This window comes from Citrus sinensis, chromosome 3 (assembly GCF_022201045.2).
Source record: "Citrus sinensis cultivar Valencia sweet orange chromosome 3, DVS_A1.0, whole genome shotgun sequence".
NCBI lineage: Eukaryota > Viridiplantae > Streptophyta > Magnoliopsida > Sapindales > Rutaceae > Citrus > Citrus sinensis.
This window is the reverse complement of record NC_068558.1, coordinates 29,916,961-29,935,480: the sequence shown is the minus strand read 5'-3', so window position 1 is coordinate 29,935,480 and position 18,520 is coordinate 29,916,961. Positions and strand designations below refer to the sequence as shown.

At 40.0% G+C, this 18,520-nt stretch overlaps 3 protein-coding genes and 2 long non-coding RNA genes across 6 annotated transcripts; 4 read left to right on the top strand and 1 right to left on the bottom strand.

The window, feature by feature from the left end:
* Nucleotides 1–382: 382 nt before the first annotated feature.
* Nucleotides 383–2,236, top strand: LOC127900711 (uncharacterized). Its single transcript, XM_052435916.1, has 5 exons — nucleotides 383–538; nucleotides 590–831; nucleotides 1,099–1,235; nucleotides 1,321–1,556; nucleotides 1,991–2,236. Exons 1-5 carry the CDS (start codon nucleotides 383–385, stop codon nucleotides 2,234–2,236), a joined length of 1,017 nt encoding a protein of 338 aa, XP_052291876.1.
* Nucleotides 2,237–11,755: 9,519 nt separating this feature from the next.
* LOC127901447 (uncharacterized) lies at nucleotides 11,756–12,930 on the top strand. The gene is made up of 2 exons (XR_008053592.1): nucleotides 11,756–12,266; nucleotides 12,664–12,930. It is a non-coding gene; the product is annotated as an uncharacterized LOC127901447 (long non-coding RNA).
* A 141-nt stretch (nucleotides 12,931–13,071) lies between these two features.
* On the bottom strand, nucleotides 13,072–14,031 carry LOC127901446 (uncharacterized). The gene is made up of 3 exons (XR_008053591.1): nucleotides 13,719–14,031; nucleotides 13,309–13,377; nucleotides 13,072–13,210 (listed from the first exon to the last, which is right to left on the bottom strand). It is a non-coding gene; the product is annotated as an uncharacterized LOC127901446 (long non-coding RNA).
* Nucleotides 14,032–14,394: 363 nt separating this feature from the next.
* Nucleotides 14,395–16,975, top strand: LOC102613891 (disease resistance protein RPV1-like). Of its 2 annotated transcripts, none has more exons than XM_052438773.1 (2): nucleotides 14,395–15,237; nucleotides 16,632–16,975. In XM_052438773.1, the coding sequence occupies exons 1-2, from the start codon at nucleotides 14,765–14,767 to the stop codon at nucleotides 16,753–16,755; spliced, it is 597 nt and encodes a 198-aa protein (XP_052294733.1). In that variant the 5' UTR covers nucleotides 14,395–14,764; the 3' UTR covers nucleotides 16,756–16,975. The 2 variants fall into 2 exon arrangements, with proteins under 2 accessions (XP_052294733.1, XP_024957525.2); XM_025101757.2 differs by lacking the exon at nucleotides 16,632–16,975 and adding an exon at nucleotides 15,516–16,625 and having other exon boundaries at nucleotides 14,542–15,237.
* A 28-nt stretch (nucleotides 16,976–17,003) lies between these two features.
* On the top strand, nucleotides 17,004–18,220 carry LOC127901445 (uncharacterized). Its single transcript, XM_052438772.1, has one exon. It carries the CDS (start codon nucleotides 17,004–17,006, stop codon nucleotides 17,811–17,813), a length of 810 nt encoding a protein of 269 aa, XP_052294732.1. The 3' UTR covers nucleotides 17,814–18,220.
* The last annotated feature ends 300 nt before the right edge of the window (nucleotides 18,221–18,520 follow it).

The window sequence follows — 18,520 nt, the reverse complement described above, 5'->3', positions numbered from 1 at the left end:
TTCAGCTCCTAACAATCATTTCCCTGAAGAATCGTGTTGTAATTGAATGCAGGTGAGGTGGCAGGAATTTATCCATTCGTTCAAAATTCAAACCGACAGTTATGAAACCCTTGAAGTGTGCGTCGCTAAATGCCAATAAACCAAGGGTTTTCACATTACTTGGGAACCCTAACTCTCAAAGGAAATTTTCCTCCTTTAGTCTTCTTTTCACCCCCCAGTGCCCGAGCGATCTTTTTCCCCCAAAGTTGAAGTCACTTTTCTTACCTCTGCCTCGGTGTGCCACTGTTCCAGGTATTATTTTCTCTTCTTCAATTTTGGATAATTGTCATTTTTCTTGGGTTGAGTGCCGTTTAGTTGTGTTGTTCTAGGTATAGTTTAGGAAATGTCAAAAAGCAAGGAAAAGGTAATCGAGATTGATGACGATGAACTAGATTTCCTCCTTGGTCTACTTGCGGAGCCCGCTTTCGACCCCAGGATCCCCTTAGAGCTGGTAGCACCCTCTAGTGTTAGGAGTAGTACCAGGAGGATGTCTCCTGAAGTAACCACCTCGCCTAGCAACAGTGATGATGAGGGATCTTTTGGCTAAAAGAAAACCATAAATGGGCACCCAAGTGAAGAATCTGGTGAAGCATCCTCACCAGAACTAGCTCGACCAGAGAAAAAGAGGAAGTTGAGTGGTATAACTCTAGCCGAGCATTACCCTGTTGACCTTATGACCTATTTAACCACAGTAGACGACCTTGAAGAGCTTCAAATCATTTACAAGATATCTGGTGGCATAGAGCTTAGAATTCCCGGGAAAAAAGATACTCCCAGTCGACCTCCCAAAGGGTTCGTTACTTTGTTTTTAGAAAGCTTTAAATTGGGAATGAGGCTTCTTTTGCAACCTTATTTCATCCAAATGCTTAGTGGACTACATATAGCTCCTAGTCAACTTAATCCTAACGGATGAAGGGTTCTCTCTAGTCTGTTCGTTCTGTGGGATAGATATGGTCAGAGTGAGCCTACAGTTGACGAGGTCTCAAACACCTATATCAGCTAAAGAGCAGCCCTAAAAGATGACGGGTAGTACTATTTCATGTTGAGTACCAAGGCCAGGAAACCTATAACTAATCTCCCAACAGGTGGTGGTGGGAATTGGAAGAGGAAATTCTTTTTCACTGGGGGTCCTTGGGGTCAAGTGGCATATACTGATGGAGGAAACGTTTACATTCCCTCTCGTTTCATAGTTCCAGGTTGCCTGCTCTCCTTAGATGTATTGCACCCTTAGCTGTCCTAGTGACATAATTGTTTTTATCATGGTCTTTGCTTGTGTTGCAGGTTCTTGGGCTGTACATCACGGCCTTAAGCCTAAATTACGGAAGCGGGTTAAGACTGCGTTAGTGAATTCTTACTCGTGTAGAGACATGTTGTCTACTTGCAGCCTGGTCGAATCTTGCCTAGTATCCGACGCTTATGCTATGGAGGATGTTGTGATCGGGGCTTTGAGCAAAAAATGCTCCCGCCCTAATGTTCCTAAGGGAGGTGGCAGCAAAGAGGCTCCCTCTGGAAAATGGGTCAATACTGCAGAGTGAACTTCCCCTTTCAAGAAATTGCCACCTCCTCCTCCAACGGCTGGTGAAGCTAATGGGGCTACAAGCAGCGCTAGTCCCGCTACTCTCCCTCCCCCAGCAAGACCAAAACATCGATTGCCAGAAGACCGACTAAAGTACCTGACTCCTTACTCAACGAGTTTTCTAAGCTCATGAGCAAAAAGGATTTGGAGGACTTTGATGGCAGTACCCTTGGCGGGCTGGTTGGGGCTATGTAATTTAGCACTTTTCATCTGGGTTGTATGGCTACCTACTATAAGGCAAAAGTCGACCGCTATAACCGTAAGATAAAGGAGGACATTCAATCCGCTAAAAGTAAAATTGACGCTGTTGAGAAAAAAGCTAGAGATCTTATTCCCAAGAACTTAAAATTGATAAAGTAGGCCTTCTTTGCCCAGGCGAAGGCTATCACTCTTGAAGAAGAGTTGAGTAAGGATAAGGAGGATTTAGAGGCACAAAGGGTTTCCTATGAGACTCGACTGGAGTCACTTCATGCCTCTCACCAGACTCAGATTGAGAACTTGGAGAAGGAGGTCGATAATCAATACGACGAGGGACTCAGGTATTCCTATCAGTGCATCATGGTCGTTCTCAGGAAGCAGCACCCTGGTTGGAAGATGGATGAGCGTTGCTGGCATAACTGAATACATGAACGAGGAGGCGACAAAAAAAAGGTGGGGAAGAGCTGGAGCCAAACGTAACGAAGGAGGCGACCTCCCCTCTTCGTCCTACTCCTACTGATGCTACCGAGGCCAACACCCCCCGCCAGGCGTAACTGGCGAGACTCCCCCTGCTCCCCAAGTTGACCACCCAGTAGATGATCTGGTTACTGACCTTCCATCCTCTTGAATGTATCACAAGTTTCTATTATAGACGTTGTATGTCCAGTTTGTTGACTATTTACTATTGCTGCCAAATTATTAATGACATTCCTCAGTTTATTTGCTCTTTCTCTCTTTTTTATTTTTTATTACTGTTAGAGGATTGCAACATTATGTCCTAGATCGAGTAGGATCAGCGATTTTCACTAAAAGAATGCTCGTTTAACTTTGAAATCTTCTTTTGAACATTTGATTGCCTATTCGCAATTACTTGGTCAAAACGCTTCGCCTTAGGAACCTTTTGGAACAATTGAACATTTCTCGCTATTCTTTGGCCGAGCATAATCACACATATTTGAACTTCTTGTCTCGCTATTGAATTAGCTCAAGACTTCAAACTCTTTGCTTTGCTTTGGAAGCTTTTTCAGGCATTAGACTATCTGCTGGCCAATATGTGGTTAAGCGGATTTTGTGAGCTTGGCTTTGGGTCTCACTTATGATAAGGCTTTGAGACCCTAAAGCTTTTACTTACCTTATGAATTTTATTGAATTTTATTGAATTTATGATTGTCTGCTCGCTTTCACTTGGTCAAGCAGATTCTGGCAAGCTTGGCCTTTTGTCTCGCCATCGAGCAGGCTTTGAGACTTTGAAGCCTTTGTATGCCTTAGAAACTTTATTGAATTTATGATTGTCTACTCGCCTTCTCATGGTCGAGCAAATTCTGGCAAGCTTGGCTTCTTGTCTCGCTATCGAGCAGACTTTGAGACTTTGAACCCTTTGTATGCCTTAGAAATTTTCCTTTCTTTTTTTTTACATCAGTGCTAGTTGAATGAAATTCCTTCAAACTTCATTGATCACTGAGCTCGTCTTACGTGAAATTGACTGAACAAGAAAAACAAATAGCAACAGAAATAAACAGAAATAACTCTAAGTACTACTAGGTCTTACTGAAAATATTTTTTGAGATGAGCTGCATTCCATGGTCGCTTCACCTCGTGTCCATCCGTGCGAACGAGCTTGTAGGCTCCGAGTCTGACCACCTACTTGACTCTATATGGCCCTTCCCAGTTAGGACCGAGTACACCTTGTGTCGAGTCTTTAGTGTTCTCATTCACCTTTCTAAGCACCTAATCGCCCACCCTAAACTGTCGTACACTCACTTTCTAGTTGTAACAGTGAGCTACCCTTTGCTGGTAAGTAGCTAACCTCTTCGATGCTACCTCCCTCTTCTCAGTCAATAGGTCCATATTTAAATATACATGGTCGTTGTTATCACGCTCATTGAAGTGCTTGGTTCGATGCGTGGTTGCCTCTATCTCCGCGGGCACGACTGCTTCATGTCCAAAGGCCAGAGCGAACAGGGTTTCTCCGGTAGCTATTTTATGAGACATCTTGTACGCCCATAATACTTCTGGTAGCTCATCAACCCATGCACCATTCTTCTCTCCTAATCTGGTCTTCAAAAGCCTCTTTATAACCTTGTTAGCTGCTTCTACTTGTCCATTGAACAGAGGGTGAGAAGGCGAGTAGAATTTCAGCTCTATTCTAAGGTTCTGGCAAAACTCCCTTAAGTTATGATTGTCGAATTGCATATCATTGTCTGCTATCAAGGCATAAAGGATCCCATATCGGCAGACTAGGTTCCTCCAAACGAAGTCGGTCGTCTTCTTCTCTGTGATCCTGTTGTAGGCTTCTACCTTGACCCATTTCGTGAAATAATCGATTGCTACCACTGCATGCGTGGCTGCTCCACGTCCTTTTGGCAAAGGCCCAATCAGATCGATTCCTCATTGAGCAAACGGCCACAGCGAAGCCATAGAAGTGAGTTTTTCTAGTGGCTAGGTGGGGAAATTGGCAAAGCTCTAATAGCTTTTACAGCTCCTAGTTTTTTTTGTAGGCGTTCTGGTGCATCGTTGGCCAGAAATACCCTTGCCTAAGTGTTGTGCAAATTTTATTGAACTCGCAAGTGCACAAATTTATTGTAGTGTAGATTAATGGTAACGAGTGTCGATCCCACGTGAAGGATGATTTTAATCGTATGTAGAATTAATTTTGTATTAGGGTGGTTGGATTTGTGGTGAAAATAACTTAGATTATCCTAAAATTGGAATTTAAATGGCGAGAATAAATTGAATAAAAATCTATTGAAATGACGTACTTGGGTATCTGGATCCGTATCAACATGCATCATGGGCTAAAATTCCTTATTAATACCAATTAAATTATGAGGGGGGAATCCACACCTCATGAACCACACTCTAATCAATATGGTGCTAAGGGCTTATCGTGCCAAATAATAATAACCTTGTATTAGGGAGCCGGTGAAACCAAGGCGGTACTAAACAATATTATTATTATTTGTTGACGAGAAGCCAAAACATCCACAAAAACTAGAGGAGAAGAGAAAATAAATTTACCAAATAAAGCTCATGACACATGTTGAGACTTCACCTTCAACCCAAGCTTGAAAGAAAATTAGCTACTCATAATTGAATTAGGGGCAAAATAGAAATTTATTAAAATACATAGAAAATACAAGATAGAGAAGAAATTACAGAAAATGGATCCCAAAAATAGATTCAGAGTTATCAAATTAGGGGGGGAGGCCTCATTTTTATAGATACATTGAGTAAATCATAGCCATCGGATTAAAAACAGTTTAGACGCTCAGGATTGCGCCACGTCATTAGTCAACAGTACGCGGTTTGACCACGTGGGTGAACAGTAACACGATTTGACCCAGCTTTGAACAGTAATACGGTTTGGTTGAAAATAATCTTGTGTAATGCATGTACCGTAGGCGCAAGTTTTGGTCCACTAATATGCTGCCACATCACCATCAACAGTTCATAAGAATTTTAGACCAACAGGATCATGACACCTCATCAGTCAATGCCACATCATCGATCAATGCCACGTCATCGATCCGTCTATGTGAACAGTGTCGTGAACAGTAATGTAGACAGTACCGTACATGTGAATAGTATTGTACATGTGAACAATGCATTTTTCCTTTTATGCTCCTCCTAAGGTTTTCGACCGTCCTGAGTTCAAAAGTGATGTCTGTTTTACCATTTGATCTCTCGTTTATTGTGAAATGACTATAATGCCCTTAAAATACACAAAATACTTATTTAAAATAAAACACACATAATTAAATTACAAGAACCTTAAATACATAAAAGTAAGGGTTGTTAGTAAGACTTAAAATGTAAAATGACAATTTTCTCCTTTATAAATATATATTTTCTAACACTCAATACTAAGAGCCTTGTAGGCAAGAGATCTCACACTAGAATGGTTTCCACAAACCCCTTCATATACTTCTCTTAGCATGTAATCCGCGTTGTCTTCGTCTAGACATCGAAGGAACGGTAAAGTGTACCCTCATCGATACAGCACCCCATAAATGATCGTGTACCTCGACGCTGACAATTGATCCTCTGTGCTCGTAACTTATCCACTAGTAACGCCCCATCCCGTAGTTCTCACTCCTTGGAATTTGTACTACATCCACTGATTCGAACTTCCCAATCATTTATCTGACCTTCTTTAGATCCTGTTCCATCTTCTCATTTCTGGGCTAGAATCTTTTACTGACATGGCTGGCGACCAGTTAGGAATCGGTCCAAATTTTCACCCTATTTGCTCTTACTACTTTAGCTAACTCTAACCTTGCAATTGGGGCTTCGTATTCGGCCTGGTTGTTTGTGGCCGTGAACTCTAACTTAATAGCGTAAGAGATATTCTCCTCTTCTAGGCTTTCCAAAACAATCCTTGCTCCAGCACCCTATTCACCTGAGGATCCATCCACCGACACCTGCCAGACTAGGCCTCCGCTGTTGCCTGCAGCAGCACTCGTTTGGTCGAAGTCTACTTCAGGCCCAATGAACTCTGCCACGAAGTCTGCCATCGCCCGGGCTTTAATTGCTGCTCGGGGTTTGTAGCTTAAATCGAACTCGTTTATTTCTATTGCCCACTTCACTAGCTGATTGGAAGCATCGGGTTTGTGCAGTGTCTGCTGCAATGGTTGGTCTGTTATTACCGCAACTGGGAATGCTTGGAAGTACGATCTCAACTTTCAAGCAGCCATTACAAGGGTGAGTACCCACTTCTCCAATGGTGGGTACCTGGTCTCGGCATCGAGCAGAGCCTTGCTTGTGTAGTATATTGAGTACTAGACCCTTTCTTCTTCTCTCACCAAAACTGAGCTCGCAGCATGATTAGATACAACTAAATATAGGAACAGTATGTCCTCCTCTCATGATATGGATAATAAGGGTGTTTGTTGTAGGTATTGTTTCAGTTTCTAGAAGGCCTCTTCGCATTCAGGGGTCCATTCTGTTTTCCTTCCTCTCCTTATCACTTGGAAAAAGGTGTGGCATTTGTCTGTGGCCTTGGATATGAATCAATTCAACGCTACCAGCTTTCCCATGAGGCTCTATATCTCCTTCAAATTACGAAGAGATCTCATTCCTACAATTGCTTGGATCTATTCAAGATTCACCTCAATCCTTTCGATGGCTTACCATGAACCCAAGGAATTTTCCTGATCAAACTCAAAAGGCACACTTCTCCGGGTTGAGTTTCATCTTATATTTTCTCAAAAGCCCAAATGTCTCCTTGAGGTGCTTGACGTATTCATTCGGGCTTTTTGATTTGGTTATCATGTCGTCCATATAAACCTTCATCGTTCGCCCAATCAATGGCTTAAAGATTTTGTTCACCAACCTCTGGTATGTAGCACCCGCATTTTTAAGGCCGAATGACATTACCCTATAACAAAACAAACCCTGGTTAGTGATAAACGCAGTACTCTTCTCGTCTTGCTCGTACATTGGGATGTGGTTGTATTCCGAGAATGCGTCCATGAAGCTGAGCAGACTATGCCCTGCTATTGAGTCAACTAGCTGATCGATCTTCAGTAGGGGAAAGCTGTCTTTCAGGCATGTCTTATTGAGGTCAGTGAAGTCAACATACATTCTCCATTTACTATTGGCGTTCCTTACCAGAACGACATTCGATATCCATTCGGGGTAGTTCACTTCCTGAATGAGCCCTGCCTTCAAGTGCTTCTCCACTTCGCTATTTATAGCTTTTTATCTCTCTTGGTTGAAACATTTTCTCTTTTGCCTCACAGGTCGGGCACCCTTCTTTATCACCAACCTGTGGTAAACCACCTTGGGGTCGAAACCACCTTGGGGTCGATCCTCGGCATGTCATCATGCGTCCAGGCGAACACACTTGTGTGAGATCACATGCAGTGTATCAACTCTTGCTTCAGCTCCCCTCTATTTTCAACCCAATCCTAAGTGTTTTCCCTGTGCCATCATAATTCAAGTTGACAGTCTCCAGCTCCTCAACCGGCTCCTGTCTGCCCCTCATAAATTCTACCCGGGCATCAAATGAGGTAATTTGCATCTCCTTTTTCGCTATTGTAGTGTAACAGCTTGAGCAATTCTCTTGTCTCCTCGTACCACGCCAACCACCCCATTTACCTAGTACTTGAGAGCCAAGTATTGATTGGATAACACTGCTTACTCATCCTCACGAAGGGGCGGCCTAAAATCATCTAGTAAGAGCTCTCTTCATCGACCACAATAAAATCCAGGATTATTGTCTTTTCTGATGGAGTAGAGCCTATAGTAATGGGTAGCTTGACCACTCCAAGTGGGGTTAACCTTCCTCCCCCGAACCCCTTTAATGATGTGTTAGTGTGTTCTACCCTCAAATATGCTATTCCCATTTCCTCTAAAGCTGACTTGAACAGGACATCGACCGAGCTTTCAGTATCTACCAGGATTCGGTCAAACTTCTTGCTGGCGATGGTGGCTTTAATGACAAGTGCATCCTCGTGTGGGTATAGCACTCATTCTTTGTCCTCATCCGTCCACATGATCGGCACCTGCTCGGTCCTTGCTCGTTTTGCCACCGGAGTGTTAAAGAATACTTCTTTGCTAGTCATTGCATACCTGGCATAGTTCTTTATAGATATATTGGAATCCCCAGCCAATGTTAGGCCCCTAGCGAGAACTCTAACGATGGGCTGCCCATGGCCTGCATTTTTAGTGCCCTGCTTTGCTCCACATGATGAGCCTGCAATTAAGATAGCTCTATCTACGAACTCGTCCAAGTAGCAATTCCTCACTAAATCTTCCACCTGATTTTTAAGATCCCTGTATTGGGCCAAAGTATGACCATGGGTGCCATGGAATTCGTAAAACCGGCCCTTACCTCGTATGCTGGGTAGTTTTGCTATTGGGATATAAGGATACAGCAGACCACGGTCCTTTATCTCATTGTACACCTCGTCCAAAGGCGCCTTCGAGGAAGTGTACGACCCATAGCTCTAACTCTGATCGATCATGTGCATTGCCCTTTCTCTATGGGCGTTGTTTTGAGCAGGAGGTGGCATTGGTGCCTTTAGTTTGCCAGCTCTCATACCCTGCAGGTGCTGAGCCATCGTGGGATGATGATAAGGATGATTGTACACCTAGTCAGGCTTTCCCCGAGAATCTATGGCTGGTGAGCGAGTAGGCTGCATCATACTGCCAATTGGGTATAGTGGTCCTTCCGTTTAATTGGCCCGCTTTCCGCTAGGACTTTTTTTTCTTTTCTCCTCAACCCCTCCAGTTGATCCGACTTAATCCTCGCCTCATTTTCCTCTTCGATTTCTATGTCCCTCTTGGCCTGCTCATAGGCCGTGAAATATGACTGAACTACTGGACTCCTCAAGTTGTACCACAGACGTCCTATTCTTACTCCTTCCTTTAGTCCCCTCAAGGCTTGGGGATGATTGAAGGCTCCAAGATCGAGGACAACGCGATGGTATCTTTTAATAAATTCCCGAAGAGTCTCATTTTCTCATTGCTTCATACTCGTCAGCTCCATCATATTATTTTCGGGTGCCATTGCCCCCCGAAATTGCTCTGTAAATTCCTGGCACATCTACTTGAATGTTCTGATGCTCCCCCGAGGAAGCCTTCAGTACCACTCATGTGCTCATCCCTCTAAAGACAGCGGGAACACCCTGCACCTCTGGGCTTGAGATAATCCCTGCACTCTGGTTATGTCATTAAAACACTCTATGTGCACCAATGGGTCGATTCGTCCCGCGTACTTGAGGTTAGGGAAACGGAAGTCCCTTGGGATGACAACACTCATGATTTCTGCTGAGAGGGGGAATTCACCGTTGAGCATTATTCTCCAATCGGGTCCTCTGTTTCGCCCATGCATGTCGTCTATGATCTGTGCTAGTGTCTACACTTCTTCCTCCAGCTGTATGGCTCGACCAGTATCACATGCCACAACCTAGTCTCGCTCTTGCTCAATATCACGCAGGTGCTGTCGAAGTTCCCTTTCCTCTTCATTCACAGCTCTATTATTATTACCATAGTTCTGCTTGCCCGGGGATTGATCCCCTCCTTCCTGACTTCCTCTCCGTAGAGATTGGTCATCCACTCCACCACCAAGCCTCCCGGTGGTTCGACCTCTCATTGCGGTGGTCCCTTCACCGTTGTTCCTTTTGTTAACGTGCCCCGGTGTAACTCCGCCACTTCTCATCCCTTCCTCTTGAATTCCTTTTTGTTCGTTTCTCAGCTCGTGCAAGATGGTTGTCAGAGTCTCCATTTTTTTTTATCTGTTCCATCCACTCATCCATTGCCTTTTCTCGCGCTTCGTTAGTTATCTCTCTCAATGTTACGGACTCGTTCAGCCCCAGATCTCCTCCTTGGGCACTACTCCTACCTACGTCCATAGTCTCCCTGCGCTTCTTCCCTTCCTTCTCTCTATTAAGGGAAGCTTTTTGTTCAGCTCCCCACAAATGGCGCCAAAATATTGATACGGGATTTCGGGTCTGCTTGTGCACAACTAGGATTCCTCCTCAACAATTGAATTTGTAATTGATTGGGGATGATTTCGTGTTGCTCCTTTTAGATGCATCAGACCATAAGGCTTGCTACTTTTCCTCTTTAAGCTCCTGCACACACAAAAACAAGTCAGAGCACGCCGGGGATTTTCCCAGCGTAAATCCTCCGACGCTCAAGTTAGTAATCTAGGTTTACTGTAGAAAATCCTGGCCACTAATCTGGTGGCTCTATCACTATTTCTAAAGTACTGTAATCTATCTTAATTCTCCCGAGGTTTCAATAAGAATGCCCTCTAGATTTTCTTTTAGTTAATTTTTAGTGTCCTAGTGTCCAACCCTTTTATCTTCTTTGATTGCCTCTTTTATAGCATTCTTGAGAATTCAACCCTCCTTAACTCACATTTGCCATTTTGCCAGAATCCTTGGAAGTGGATGCTTGAACGTGGTGGTCGTAGCTGAGTGGGCTTTGTGCCTGGATTCTCGAATAATAGCGCATGTCCTGTTTAACTGCCATGGACTGGGTCTGCTGATTTAGCCCCCAGCAGGAAATGTTCTCGATGCCTAGCAAGGAACCTGCTCGTATTATGGTCCCAGCAGATGGTTTCCTCATAGACGAGGAGAAAACTCCTGCTCTCGGACGTCACATTGTTCCTCACTTACGAGAAGGTCAACTCCTCGCTTGGGTATGGCGGATCACGCTATAATATCCCCCCAAACATAACTCATTCACTACTTTGCAAAATCAAAATCTCCTGTGGCAATGAATTGATTTTATAAGAAGTAACTTTAATGTTTTTACCAAACACTTATATTAAATCATTAGCTTCTTAATATCACTTTTCAACATCCTAATAACAGTTTCAAACTGGTTAATAAATTACTTCATTTTCTAAGTAGTAAACGTAAAATGATGGAAATAATTTTTATATCATAAAAGTAAAAATAATTTTATTATTTTTATCAAAATAATATTATTTAGATATATTTATATTTAATTATTATATTAATAAATTATTAAATAATAAAAATAATATTTTTATTCATAATAAGACAAATATAGAGAAAAATTAGATGGTATTCATTAGGAAACTTCAGAGAAAAATTAATATGGAACTGTCCCACGACTTCGGATTCTGTCGCGTAGCCTTTCAGTGGATCTCATTAAATTTTATTTTGAAAAATCAACTGATAATATTGGGATGTATAGCCTTGTAGGGTGATACTCTTAGCGGTCCCTCTAGCCTTTGTAGTTGTCGTACACGATTTATTTCTTCACTTGAAATAACAGTCAACAAAGCTGCATCTTCACTGAAATTATTTTAATAATTTTAAAGAAACTTCCAGGAAGGTTCCAAGCGTCAATAATTATTAAATTTACTCATAAGAAATTACTTTTATTAATAATAATTTATACCGAGTATTTTTATGATAAAATTTTTATATAAATTTAAGTGCTTAAAATAGTTGTCTCGGGTGCAAATAATCTCGTCTAATGGATAATCCTCCCTACACAAATACAATTTCTTAATAGGGCACATGTCAGTAGGTGGTTGTTGGGAAATTTACGCCCTCTCCACCTTTTTGGCTGCCTTCACTATTTTCTTTCTTCGCTTGATATGAAAGTCAAGAAGAAAGCTGCATCTTGAGTAGTGCTATTCGACAGGAATGCCGAAAGAATGCCGAGAGAAACGGCAGTACTCTTAGCGTTTTACCCTCAATTTAAAAAAAAAGCAAAAGCATTTTAAAATCTGCATGTATAAAACGAAAAAAAAAAAAAAGAAAACAGTGTTGTTTTCCCTCTCACTCCTCTCCCCCTCTGGCTCCGTTTTTCCTCTCACTCCCTCCAGCAGCAACTTTACTCGGTCTCCATCTACCCTCTTCCTCTCGCTCCGTTTTTCCTCTCACTCCAACAGCAGCTCCGTCGCCGTCTCCCCTCTCGCTCCAGCAGCAGCTGCGTCTCCGTCTCCGTCTCCCTCTCTTTGTTGGTAATTAATTTTTTTTATATTTATTTTGATAACTAATTTTTGTTAATTTTTTATAATTGCTCATCAAAATCATATTTTAAAGCGGATATGAACCCATTCTCCATCAATCCAACCCTCATTCCCCTGCTTCACCACTACCCCTGCATCATTTCCATTCCTCTGTTTCTTCCCATCATTACCATGTTTCTTCACCAAAGACGCCGAGTCATTCGATGCCACTCCATCCTTCACCAATGAGCTTGAATTAGTGCTCTTGCTAGCAGGTGCAGCACTCTATTTGCCTTCAAATTTTGATCTTTAACAGAAATTTCGAAACTTTGAGTTTGGTTCTTCACACTGGATGGTGCCTTATTGATAACTGAGGTTTGATTCGCCTTCAAAATTTGATCTTTATCAGAAAATTCCGAACTTTGAGTCTGGTTTTGCACACTGGATGGTGGCTTATTGACAGTTGAGGTTTGATTTGCATGTAAAATTGCAGATTTACCAGCATTCTGGGTATGGTTTTTTGTGCTGGGTGGTTCTGAAAATTTTTTGGTATATTGCCGGTTGGGTATAAATTTTTGTTGGTAATTTCTCGGTGAAAATTGTCGGTTGGTATATGTATTATTCGTTGAAATATTTGTTGGTAATTATTTGGTGAAAATTTCTGGTTGGGTATAAATTTTTGTTGGTAATTACTTGTGCAAATACATGTTCATTGTTGAAAATACAATTGTGTAATTACATGTTCATCACTGTAATTAGTTCGATTTAGCCAAATTTAAGTGAAATGCTAGAAAAACTTATTCGAACAAAATATAAGTCAAACATCAATCACATTCATTGTTGTCTTCATTACATTGTTGATGTAGCAAATGTTGGACACTTCCACTTCCAGATCCTTCGTACGTCATCGAATGAGAAGGATAATGTAGTTGCAAAGCATACGGCGGGAGTGGTTGCTGTAATATATAAAAAATTAAAACATGATATGAGATTTTAGATATTAAAAAAATATAAATATACACTAACAAATTGTGATTTTAAGATGAAATCTTACTTGGTGCCAATTATAAGGAAATGGTTGAAAAATATTGTGCACACCACCTTAGATTGGGTATATAGGTCCCTACAAAAATAAAAAATTATATATGTAAAATCAAAAATAAAAATTTAAAACTAAAATTTCTTTACGAATTAACTTTTTACATTATAGTAGCCTAAAGCCCCGTATTGGTTGAAACAAAATCGAAACAAAATTTTAAATTAAAAAATTCTAAATCCCACACATCATTTAAATTAAAAAAAATCTAAATAAAAAGATTTCTAAATCAAACACAACATTTATATTAAAAGAAATTCTAAATCCAACACAAAATTTAAACTAAAAATTTCTTAATCAAATTTATCATTATCATTTCATTATCATATAACAAAAAATAATAGGAAAAATAAAAAATCACTCTTTACCAGCTCGGTGTTTTACTTCAAGCTGGTGATGAACTACTCCTGCTAGGCTGCTAATGAATGAGCAATTACTCCTGCCCTAATGCCGTTCTCTCTGCTTGTGAAATGAGAGAGAAATCCCAACTCAATCCTTTCACGTGAATGAGCAAATACTCCTGCCCTAATGCCGTTTTCCTGCTTCTGAAATGAGAGAAAAATCCCAACTCAATCCTTTCACGTGAGGAGTAGTGCTTTTCAGCTAGAATCAAACGTGAGGGACAAAGAGTAAAAAATGTGGAAAAAGCAAAAGGAGCAAAAGTTCACGTTGGGGGGGGGGGGGGGGGGGGGGGGGGGCAGCGAGAGAAACGGCATACAGTAATGCTGTTTCTCTCGGCATTCTCTCAACATTCTCGCTGAGAAGCATTTTCCAAAGGTTAAAAGCCAACAAAGCTGCATGTTCTGTGAAATTAATTATCACGAGACTTTCATAAAGATTCCAATTTCCAAGCATAATCTGTTAGTGAATAAAATATTACTACCATAAATTCAGATTATTATCTATAATTTAAATAGATAATTTTTGGGTGATAAGGTTAGCATGCAGGAGATTAAAATGAAGACAAGTGTAGTTTGGCTTGCTTGACACCTGTATTAGATAAGCACAAAATTATCTATAAAAGGGGCAAGATTGTGACAGTAAAGGGGGCCAAGACAGAGGCAACAAGGAAGCGGCAAGTGCAAACACAGAGAACAGCAGCAACAGCAAATAACATAGAAGAGCAGCAACAACGAAAATAAAGAAAAGAACGAAAATAAAGAAAAGATAAAGCATAGAAGAAGAGCAGAAACAAAGAAAATAAAGAAAAGATGAAGCATAGAAGTTAAAGGCGCCAAGGGGAATTCAATTCATAAAAGCCAAGGCAGGAAAGAAATTCAAGAACTCAAACAGAGGAAGAAACAAGGAAGAAGAAGACAGCAGCTTATTTGTTTACAACAACATAATCTAGCCTGCATTGTCACGCTCATTTTAGTAATTGATTTCATCTCGTCGAAATCTCACTGTCTCTCTTATGGCTTCTTCTTCTTCATCTCCCCGAAACAGTAATAAGTATGAAGTTTTTCTTAGTTTCAAAGGAGAGGACACCCGTGACAACTTTACCAGCCATCTTTATTCTGCTCTGTGTCAAAATAAAATTGAAACTTTCATTGACAACGATCTTAAGAGAGGAGATGAAATTTCACAGTCTCTGCTTGATACAATTGAAGCATCAACCATCTCAATTGTCATTTTCTCAGAAAGATATGCTTCCTCAGGATGGTGTCTCGATGAACTCTTAAAGATCCTCGAATGCAAGCACGGTTATGGACAGATTGTGATACCAGTTTTCTATCGCGTTGACCCGTCACACGTGAGAAGGCAAACGGGGAATTTTGGAGATTTTTTTTCGAAGCTCGAAGAACGATTTCCACAGAAGTTGCAAAGATGGAGGAATGCTTTGACCGCAGCAGCCAATCTTTCTGGCTTTGATTCTCATGTAATTAGGTAACAACGATCTTCTATCTAATTCTTACTATCAATTAATCTAGTATGCGCAATAAATTACATTAGTAGAATGGGTTTAACAATAGTTTATTCATTAAATCATTTTTGTGAAGATTAGGTTATTATCTTGCATATTTAATTAATTTTTTCAATTGTTTTATTTGATGAAATTGTTCTTCACATTAAATTAGTTATTTTCTAGTGCAACTAATTACAAAAACATGATTCTTTGTCTCGTTTATATATATTTGAACTAGTTGCTGCTATTTTTTTACTAGGCCTGAATATAAACTTATTAAGGAAATTGCCAATGAAATTTTGGAGAGGCTTGATGATACTTTACAAAGTGATAACACAGACTGGTTGGGGTTGAACCGCGCATTAAAGAAATTGAATCATTGTTATGCACTGGGTCTGTGGGTGTTTACATATTGGGGATTTGGGGCATCGGTGGTATAGGCAAGACAACAATTGCTGATGCTATTTTTAACAAAATCTCTAGACGTTTTGAAGGTTCTTACTTTGTGCATAATGTTAGAGATGCAGAAGAAACGGACAGAATAAAGGACTTACAAAAGCAACTTCTGTCCAAGTTATTGAATGATGGAAATGTGAGGAACGTCCGGTTTCAACTCAAGAGACTTGCTCACAAGAAGGTTCTAGTTGTTTTTGATGATGTGAATCATTCAAGACAAACAGAGTCATTAATTGGACGCCTTGATCGGTTAGCTTCAGGGAGTCGAGTAATAATAACAAGGGATAAACAAGTTCTTCAAAATTGTTGGGCTAGTCAAATATATGAGATGAATGAATTAGAATATGCTGATGCTCAAAAGCTTTTCTGTCAATATGCTTTTAGAGGAGCCCATCTCGCTGCAAGTTATACGAAGCTCACACACTATTGGAAATTTTCAAAATAAATGTGTCTTATGATAAAGACATGTCCTATTAATTGTGCCTTATAGAAAAGGTACCTTTCACTAAAGACATGTCTAATTAAATGATGTCTTGTTGTAAGGACATGTCCATTTAATTGTGTCTTGTAGAATAGGTATCCTTTTACTAAATGATATAACTTTTCATGGCAACATTTCACTTAGAGATGCATCATTTCATGGTGACATTTCATTTGAAATGGTGATGGTACAATTTGGACCATTGATTAAAATCAAATCTAGATCCAATGGCCATGAATGAAGGGGTATCATGAAAGATGATAACCCAAATGAGGGGGCACAAGCATATCTATAAATAGGGGTCATATTTAAGCCATTTAGACATGAAATTAATGATCTTACACCACTCTTTTCTTAGCATTCCTTTCTAGTACGAATTTCAACACAAAACACCCATTTCTTTTGTGCATTCATAATCCAATATATTGTTTTCTGCAGGAACAATATATTGTTTTCTTGGCAGGCTTGCAACATTCAAGAGTATTCAGGTTTGCTTTCGTCGATGCACAACATAAGCAAACAAACAAGTGCTTCATTGTATCCTGGAGGCGTATTTGCTTAACCCATGTGCATCACTCAATTGGTGGGGGCAAATAATGTCTTAAGGAAAGCGACATTTGTAACGTGTCTTGAAGCACACAAAATTTCTGCAGTTTACTTATTACTATCATTTTTCTTCCTACATATAGAGTTAGTTGTAAACACATTACTTTACATAATAAAGTTCCACCATTATTGTTGTATTTCTCTACATTTTCCATTACCCACAAGTTCAACCTCCAACAATCTTAAGACGTTATTTTTGCAACAATGGCTTCAAGTTCATCTCTTCGACAATTCGCAGTAGATTTTGTCAAATTGGAGTGGTTTGATGGTGGCAACTTTATTCGTTGGCAGAAAAAGTTGCATTTCTTGTTGACAAGCCTCAATGTGGTCTATGTTCTCACAACACCAAAGCCTCAAGAACGTGAGGATGAGACATTAGGGGAAACCAGAGTGCGACATAAGTGGGAGCAAGATGACTACATGTGTAAGGGACACATTTGCAATGCCATGTCTGACACATTGTTTGATCAGTGTCACAACAAACCTACAACAAAAGAGATATGGGACTCATTAGAGGCTAAGTACATGATGAAAGATGCCACAAGTAAGAAATTCTTGGCTTCTAAATTTTTTAATTATAGAATGGTTGATAATAGACTTGTGGTTGAACAATATAATGAGATTTTGCATATTCTTGATCAATTCAACCAACATAACATGAAAATGGATGAGTCTATTATTGTCTCTTCAATTATTGATAAACTTCCTCCCTCTTGGAAAGACTATAAGAAAAGCCTTAAACATAGCAAAGAGGAAATTAGTCTGGATGGCTTAGGCCAAAGTCTTCATATTAAAGAGGAACTCAAGCTTAATAGTCTTGAGGATCAGACTACTATGTCCTCTAAAATTAATGTCGTAGAGGAAGGGAAGAAGTTAAGCATTCTAATCACCCTAAGAATAACCAAAAGAGAAAGTTTGATTCCAAAGAGAATCAAAACAATAAGAAGAAAAAGAAGGGTACATGCCACCACTGCGGAAAACCTGGCCATTTCAAAAGAGATTGTTGACTTTTGAAGAAACAAAAGGAAGTTTCGAACACAAATCTTGTGGCCATGATATCTGAGATTAATGTTCTTGAATATGATAATGCACGGTGGATAGATTCTGGTGCAACCAAGCATGTGTGCAAGGATCGTAGCCTTTTCAAATCTTATAAAGCAATGGATGATGGAAGTGTTCTTTACATGGGAAATTCCTCCACTACAATAGTTAAAGGAAAAGGCAATGTGCAACTAGAGTTTACTTCCAGAAAAACTTTAACTCTTACTGATGTTTATCATGTTCCTGAAGTTAGAAAAAACCTTGTATCTGGTAGCCTTCTTAATAAGTTTGGCTTCAAACTTGTTTTTGAGTCAAACAAGTTTATATTATCTAAGGGTGGTACCTTTGTTGGGAAAGGATACATGTATGAAGGAATGTTTAAACTCAATATCAATAATATAAATGTTTCTTCTGTTTATATGGTTGATTCATTATCTTTGTGGCATAATCGTTTAGGACATTTGAATATTAGAAGATTGCATGATATGGCTAATTTAGAATTAATTCCTAAGCATGAAAATGATATGCATGAAAAATGTAAAGTATGTACACAGACTAAAATCACAAGATCTCCTTTTCCAAAAATTGAAAAAACACCTTCTTTATTGCATTTAATTCATAGCGATGTGTGTGATATGCATAGTAATCCTTCTAAAGATGGTAAAAAATATTTTGTAACA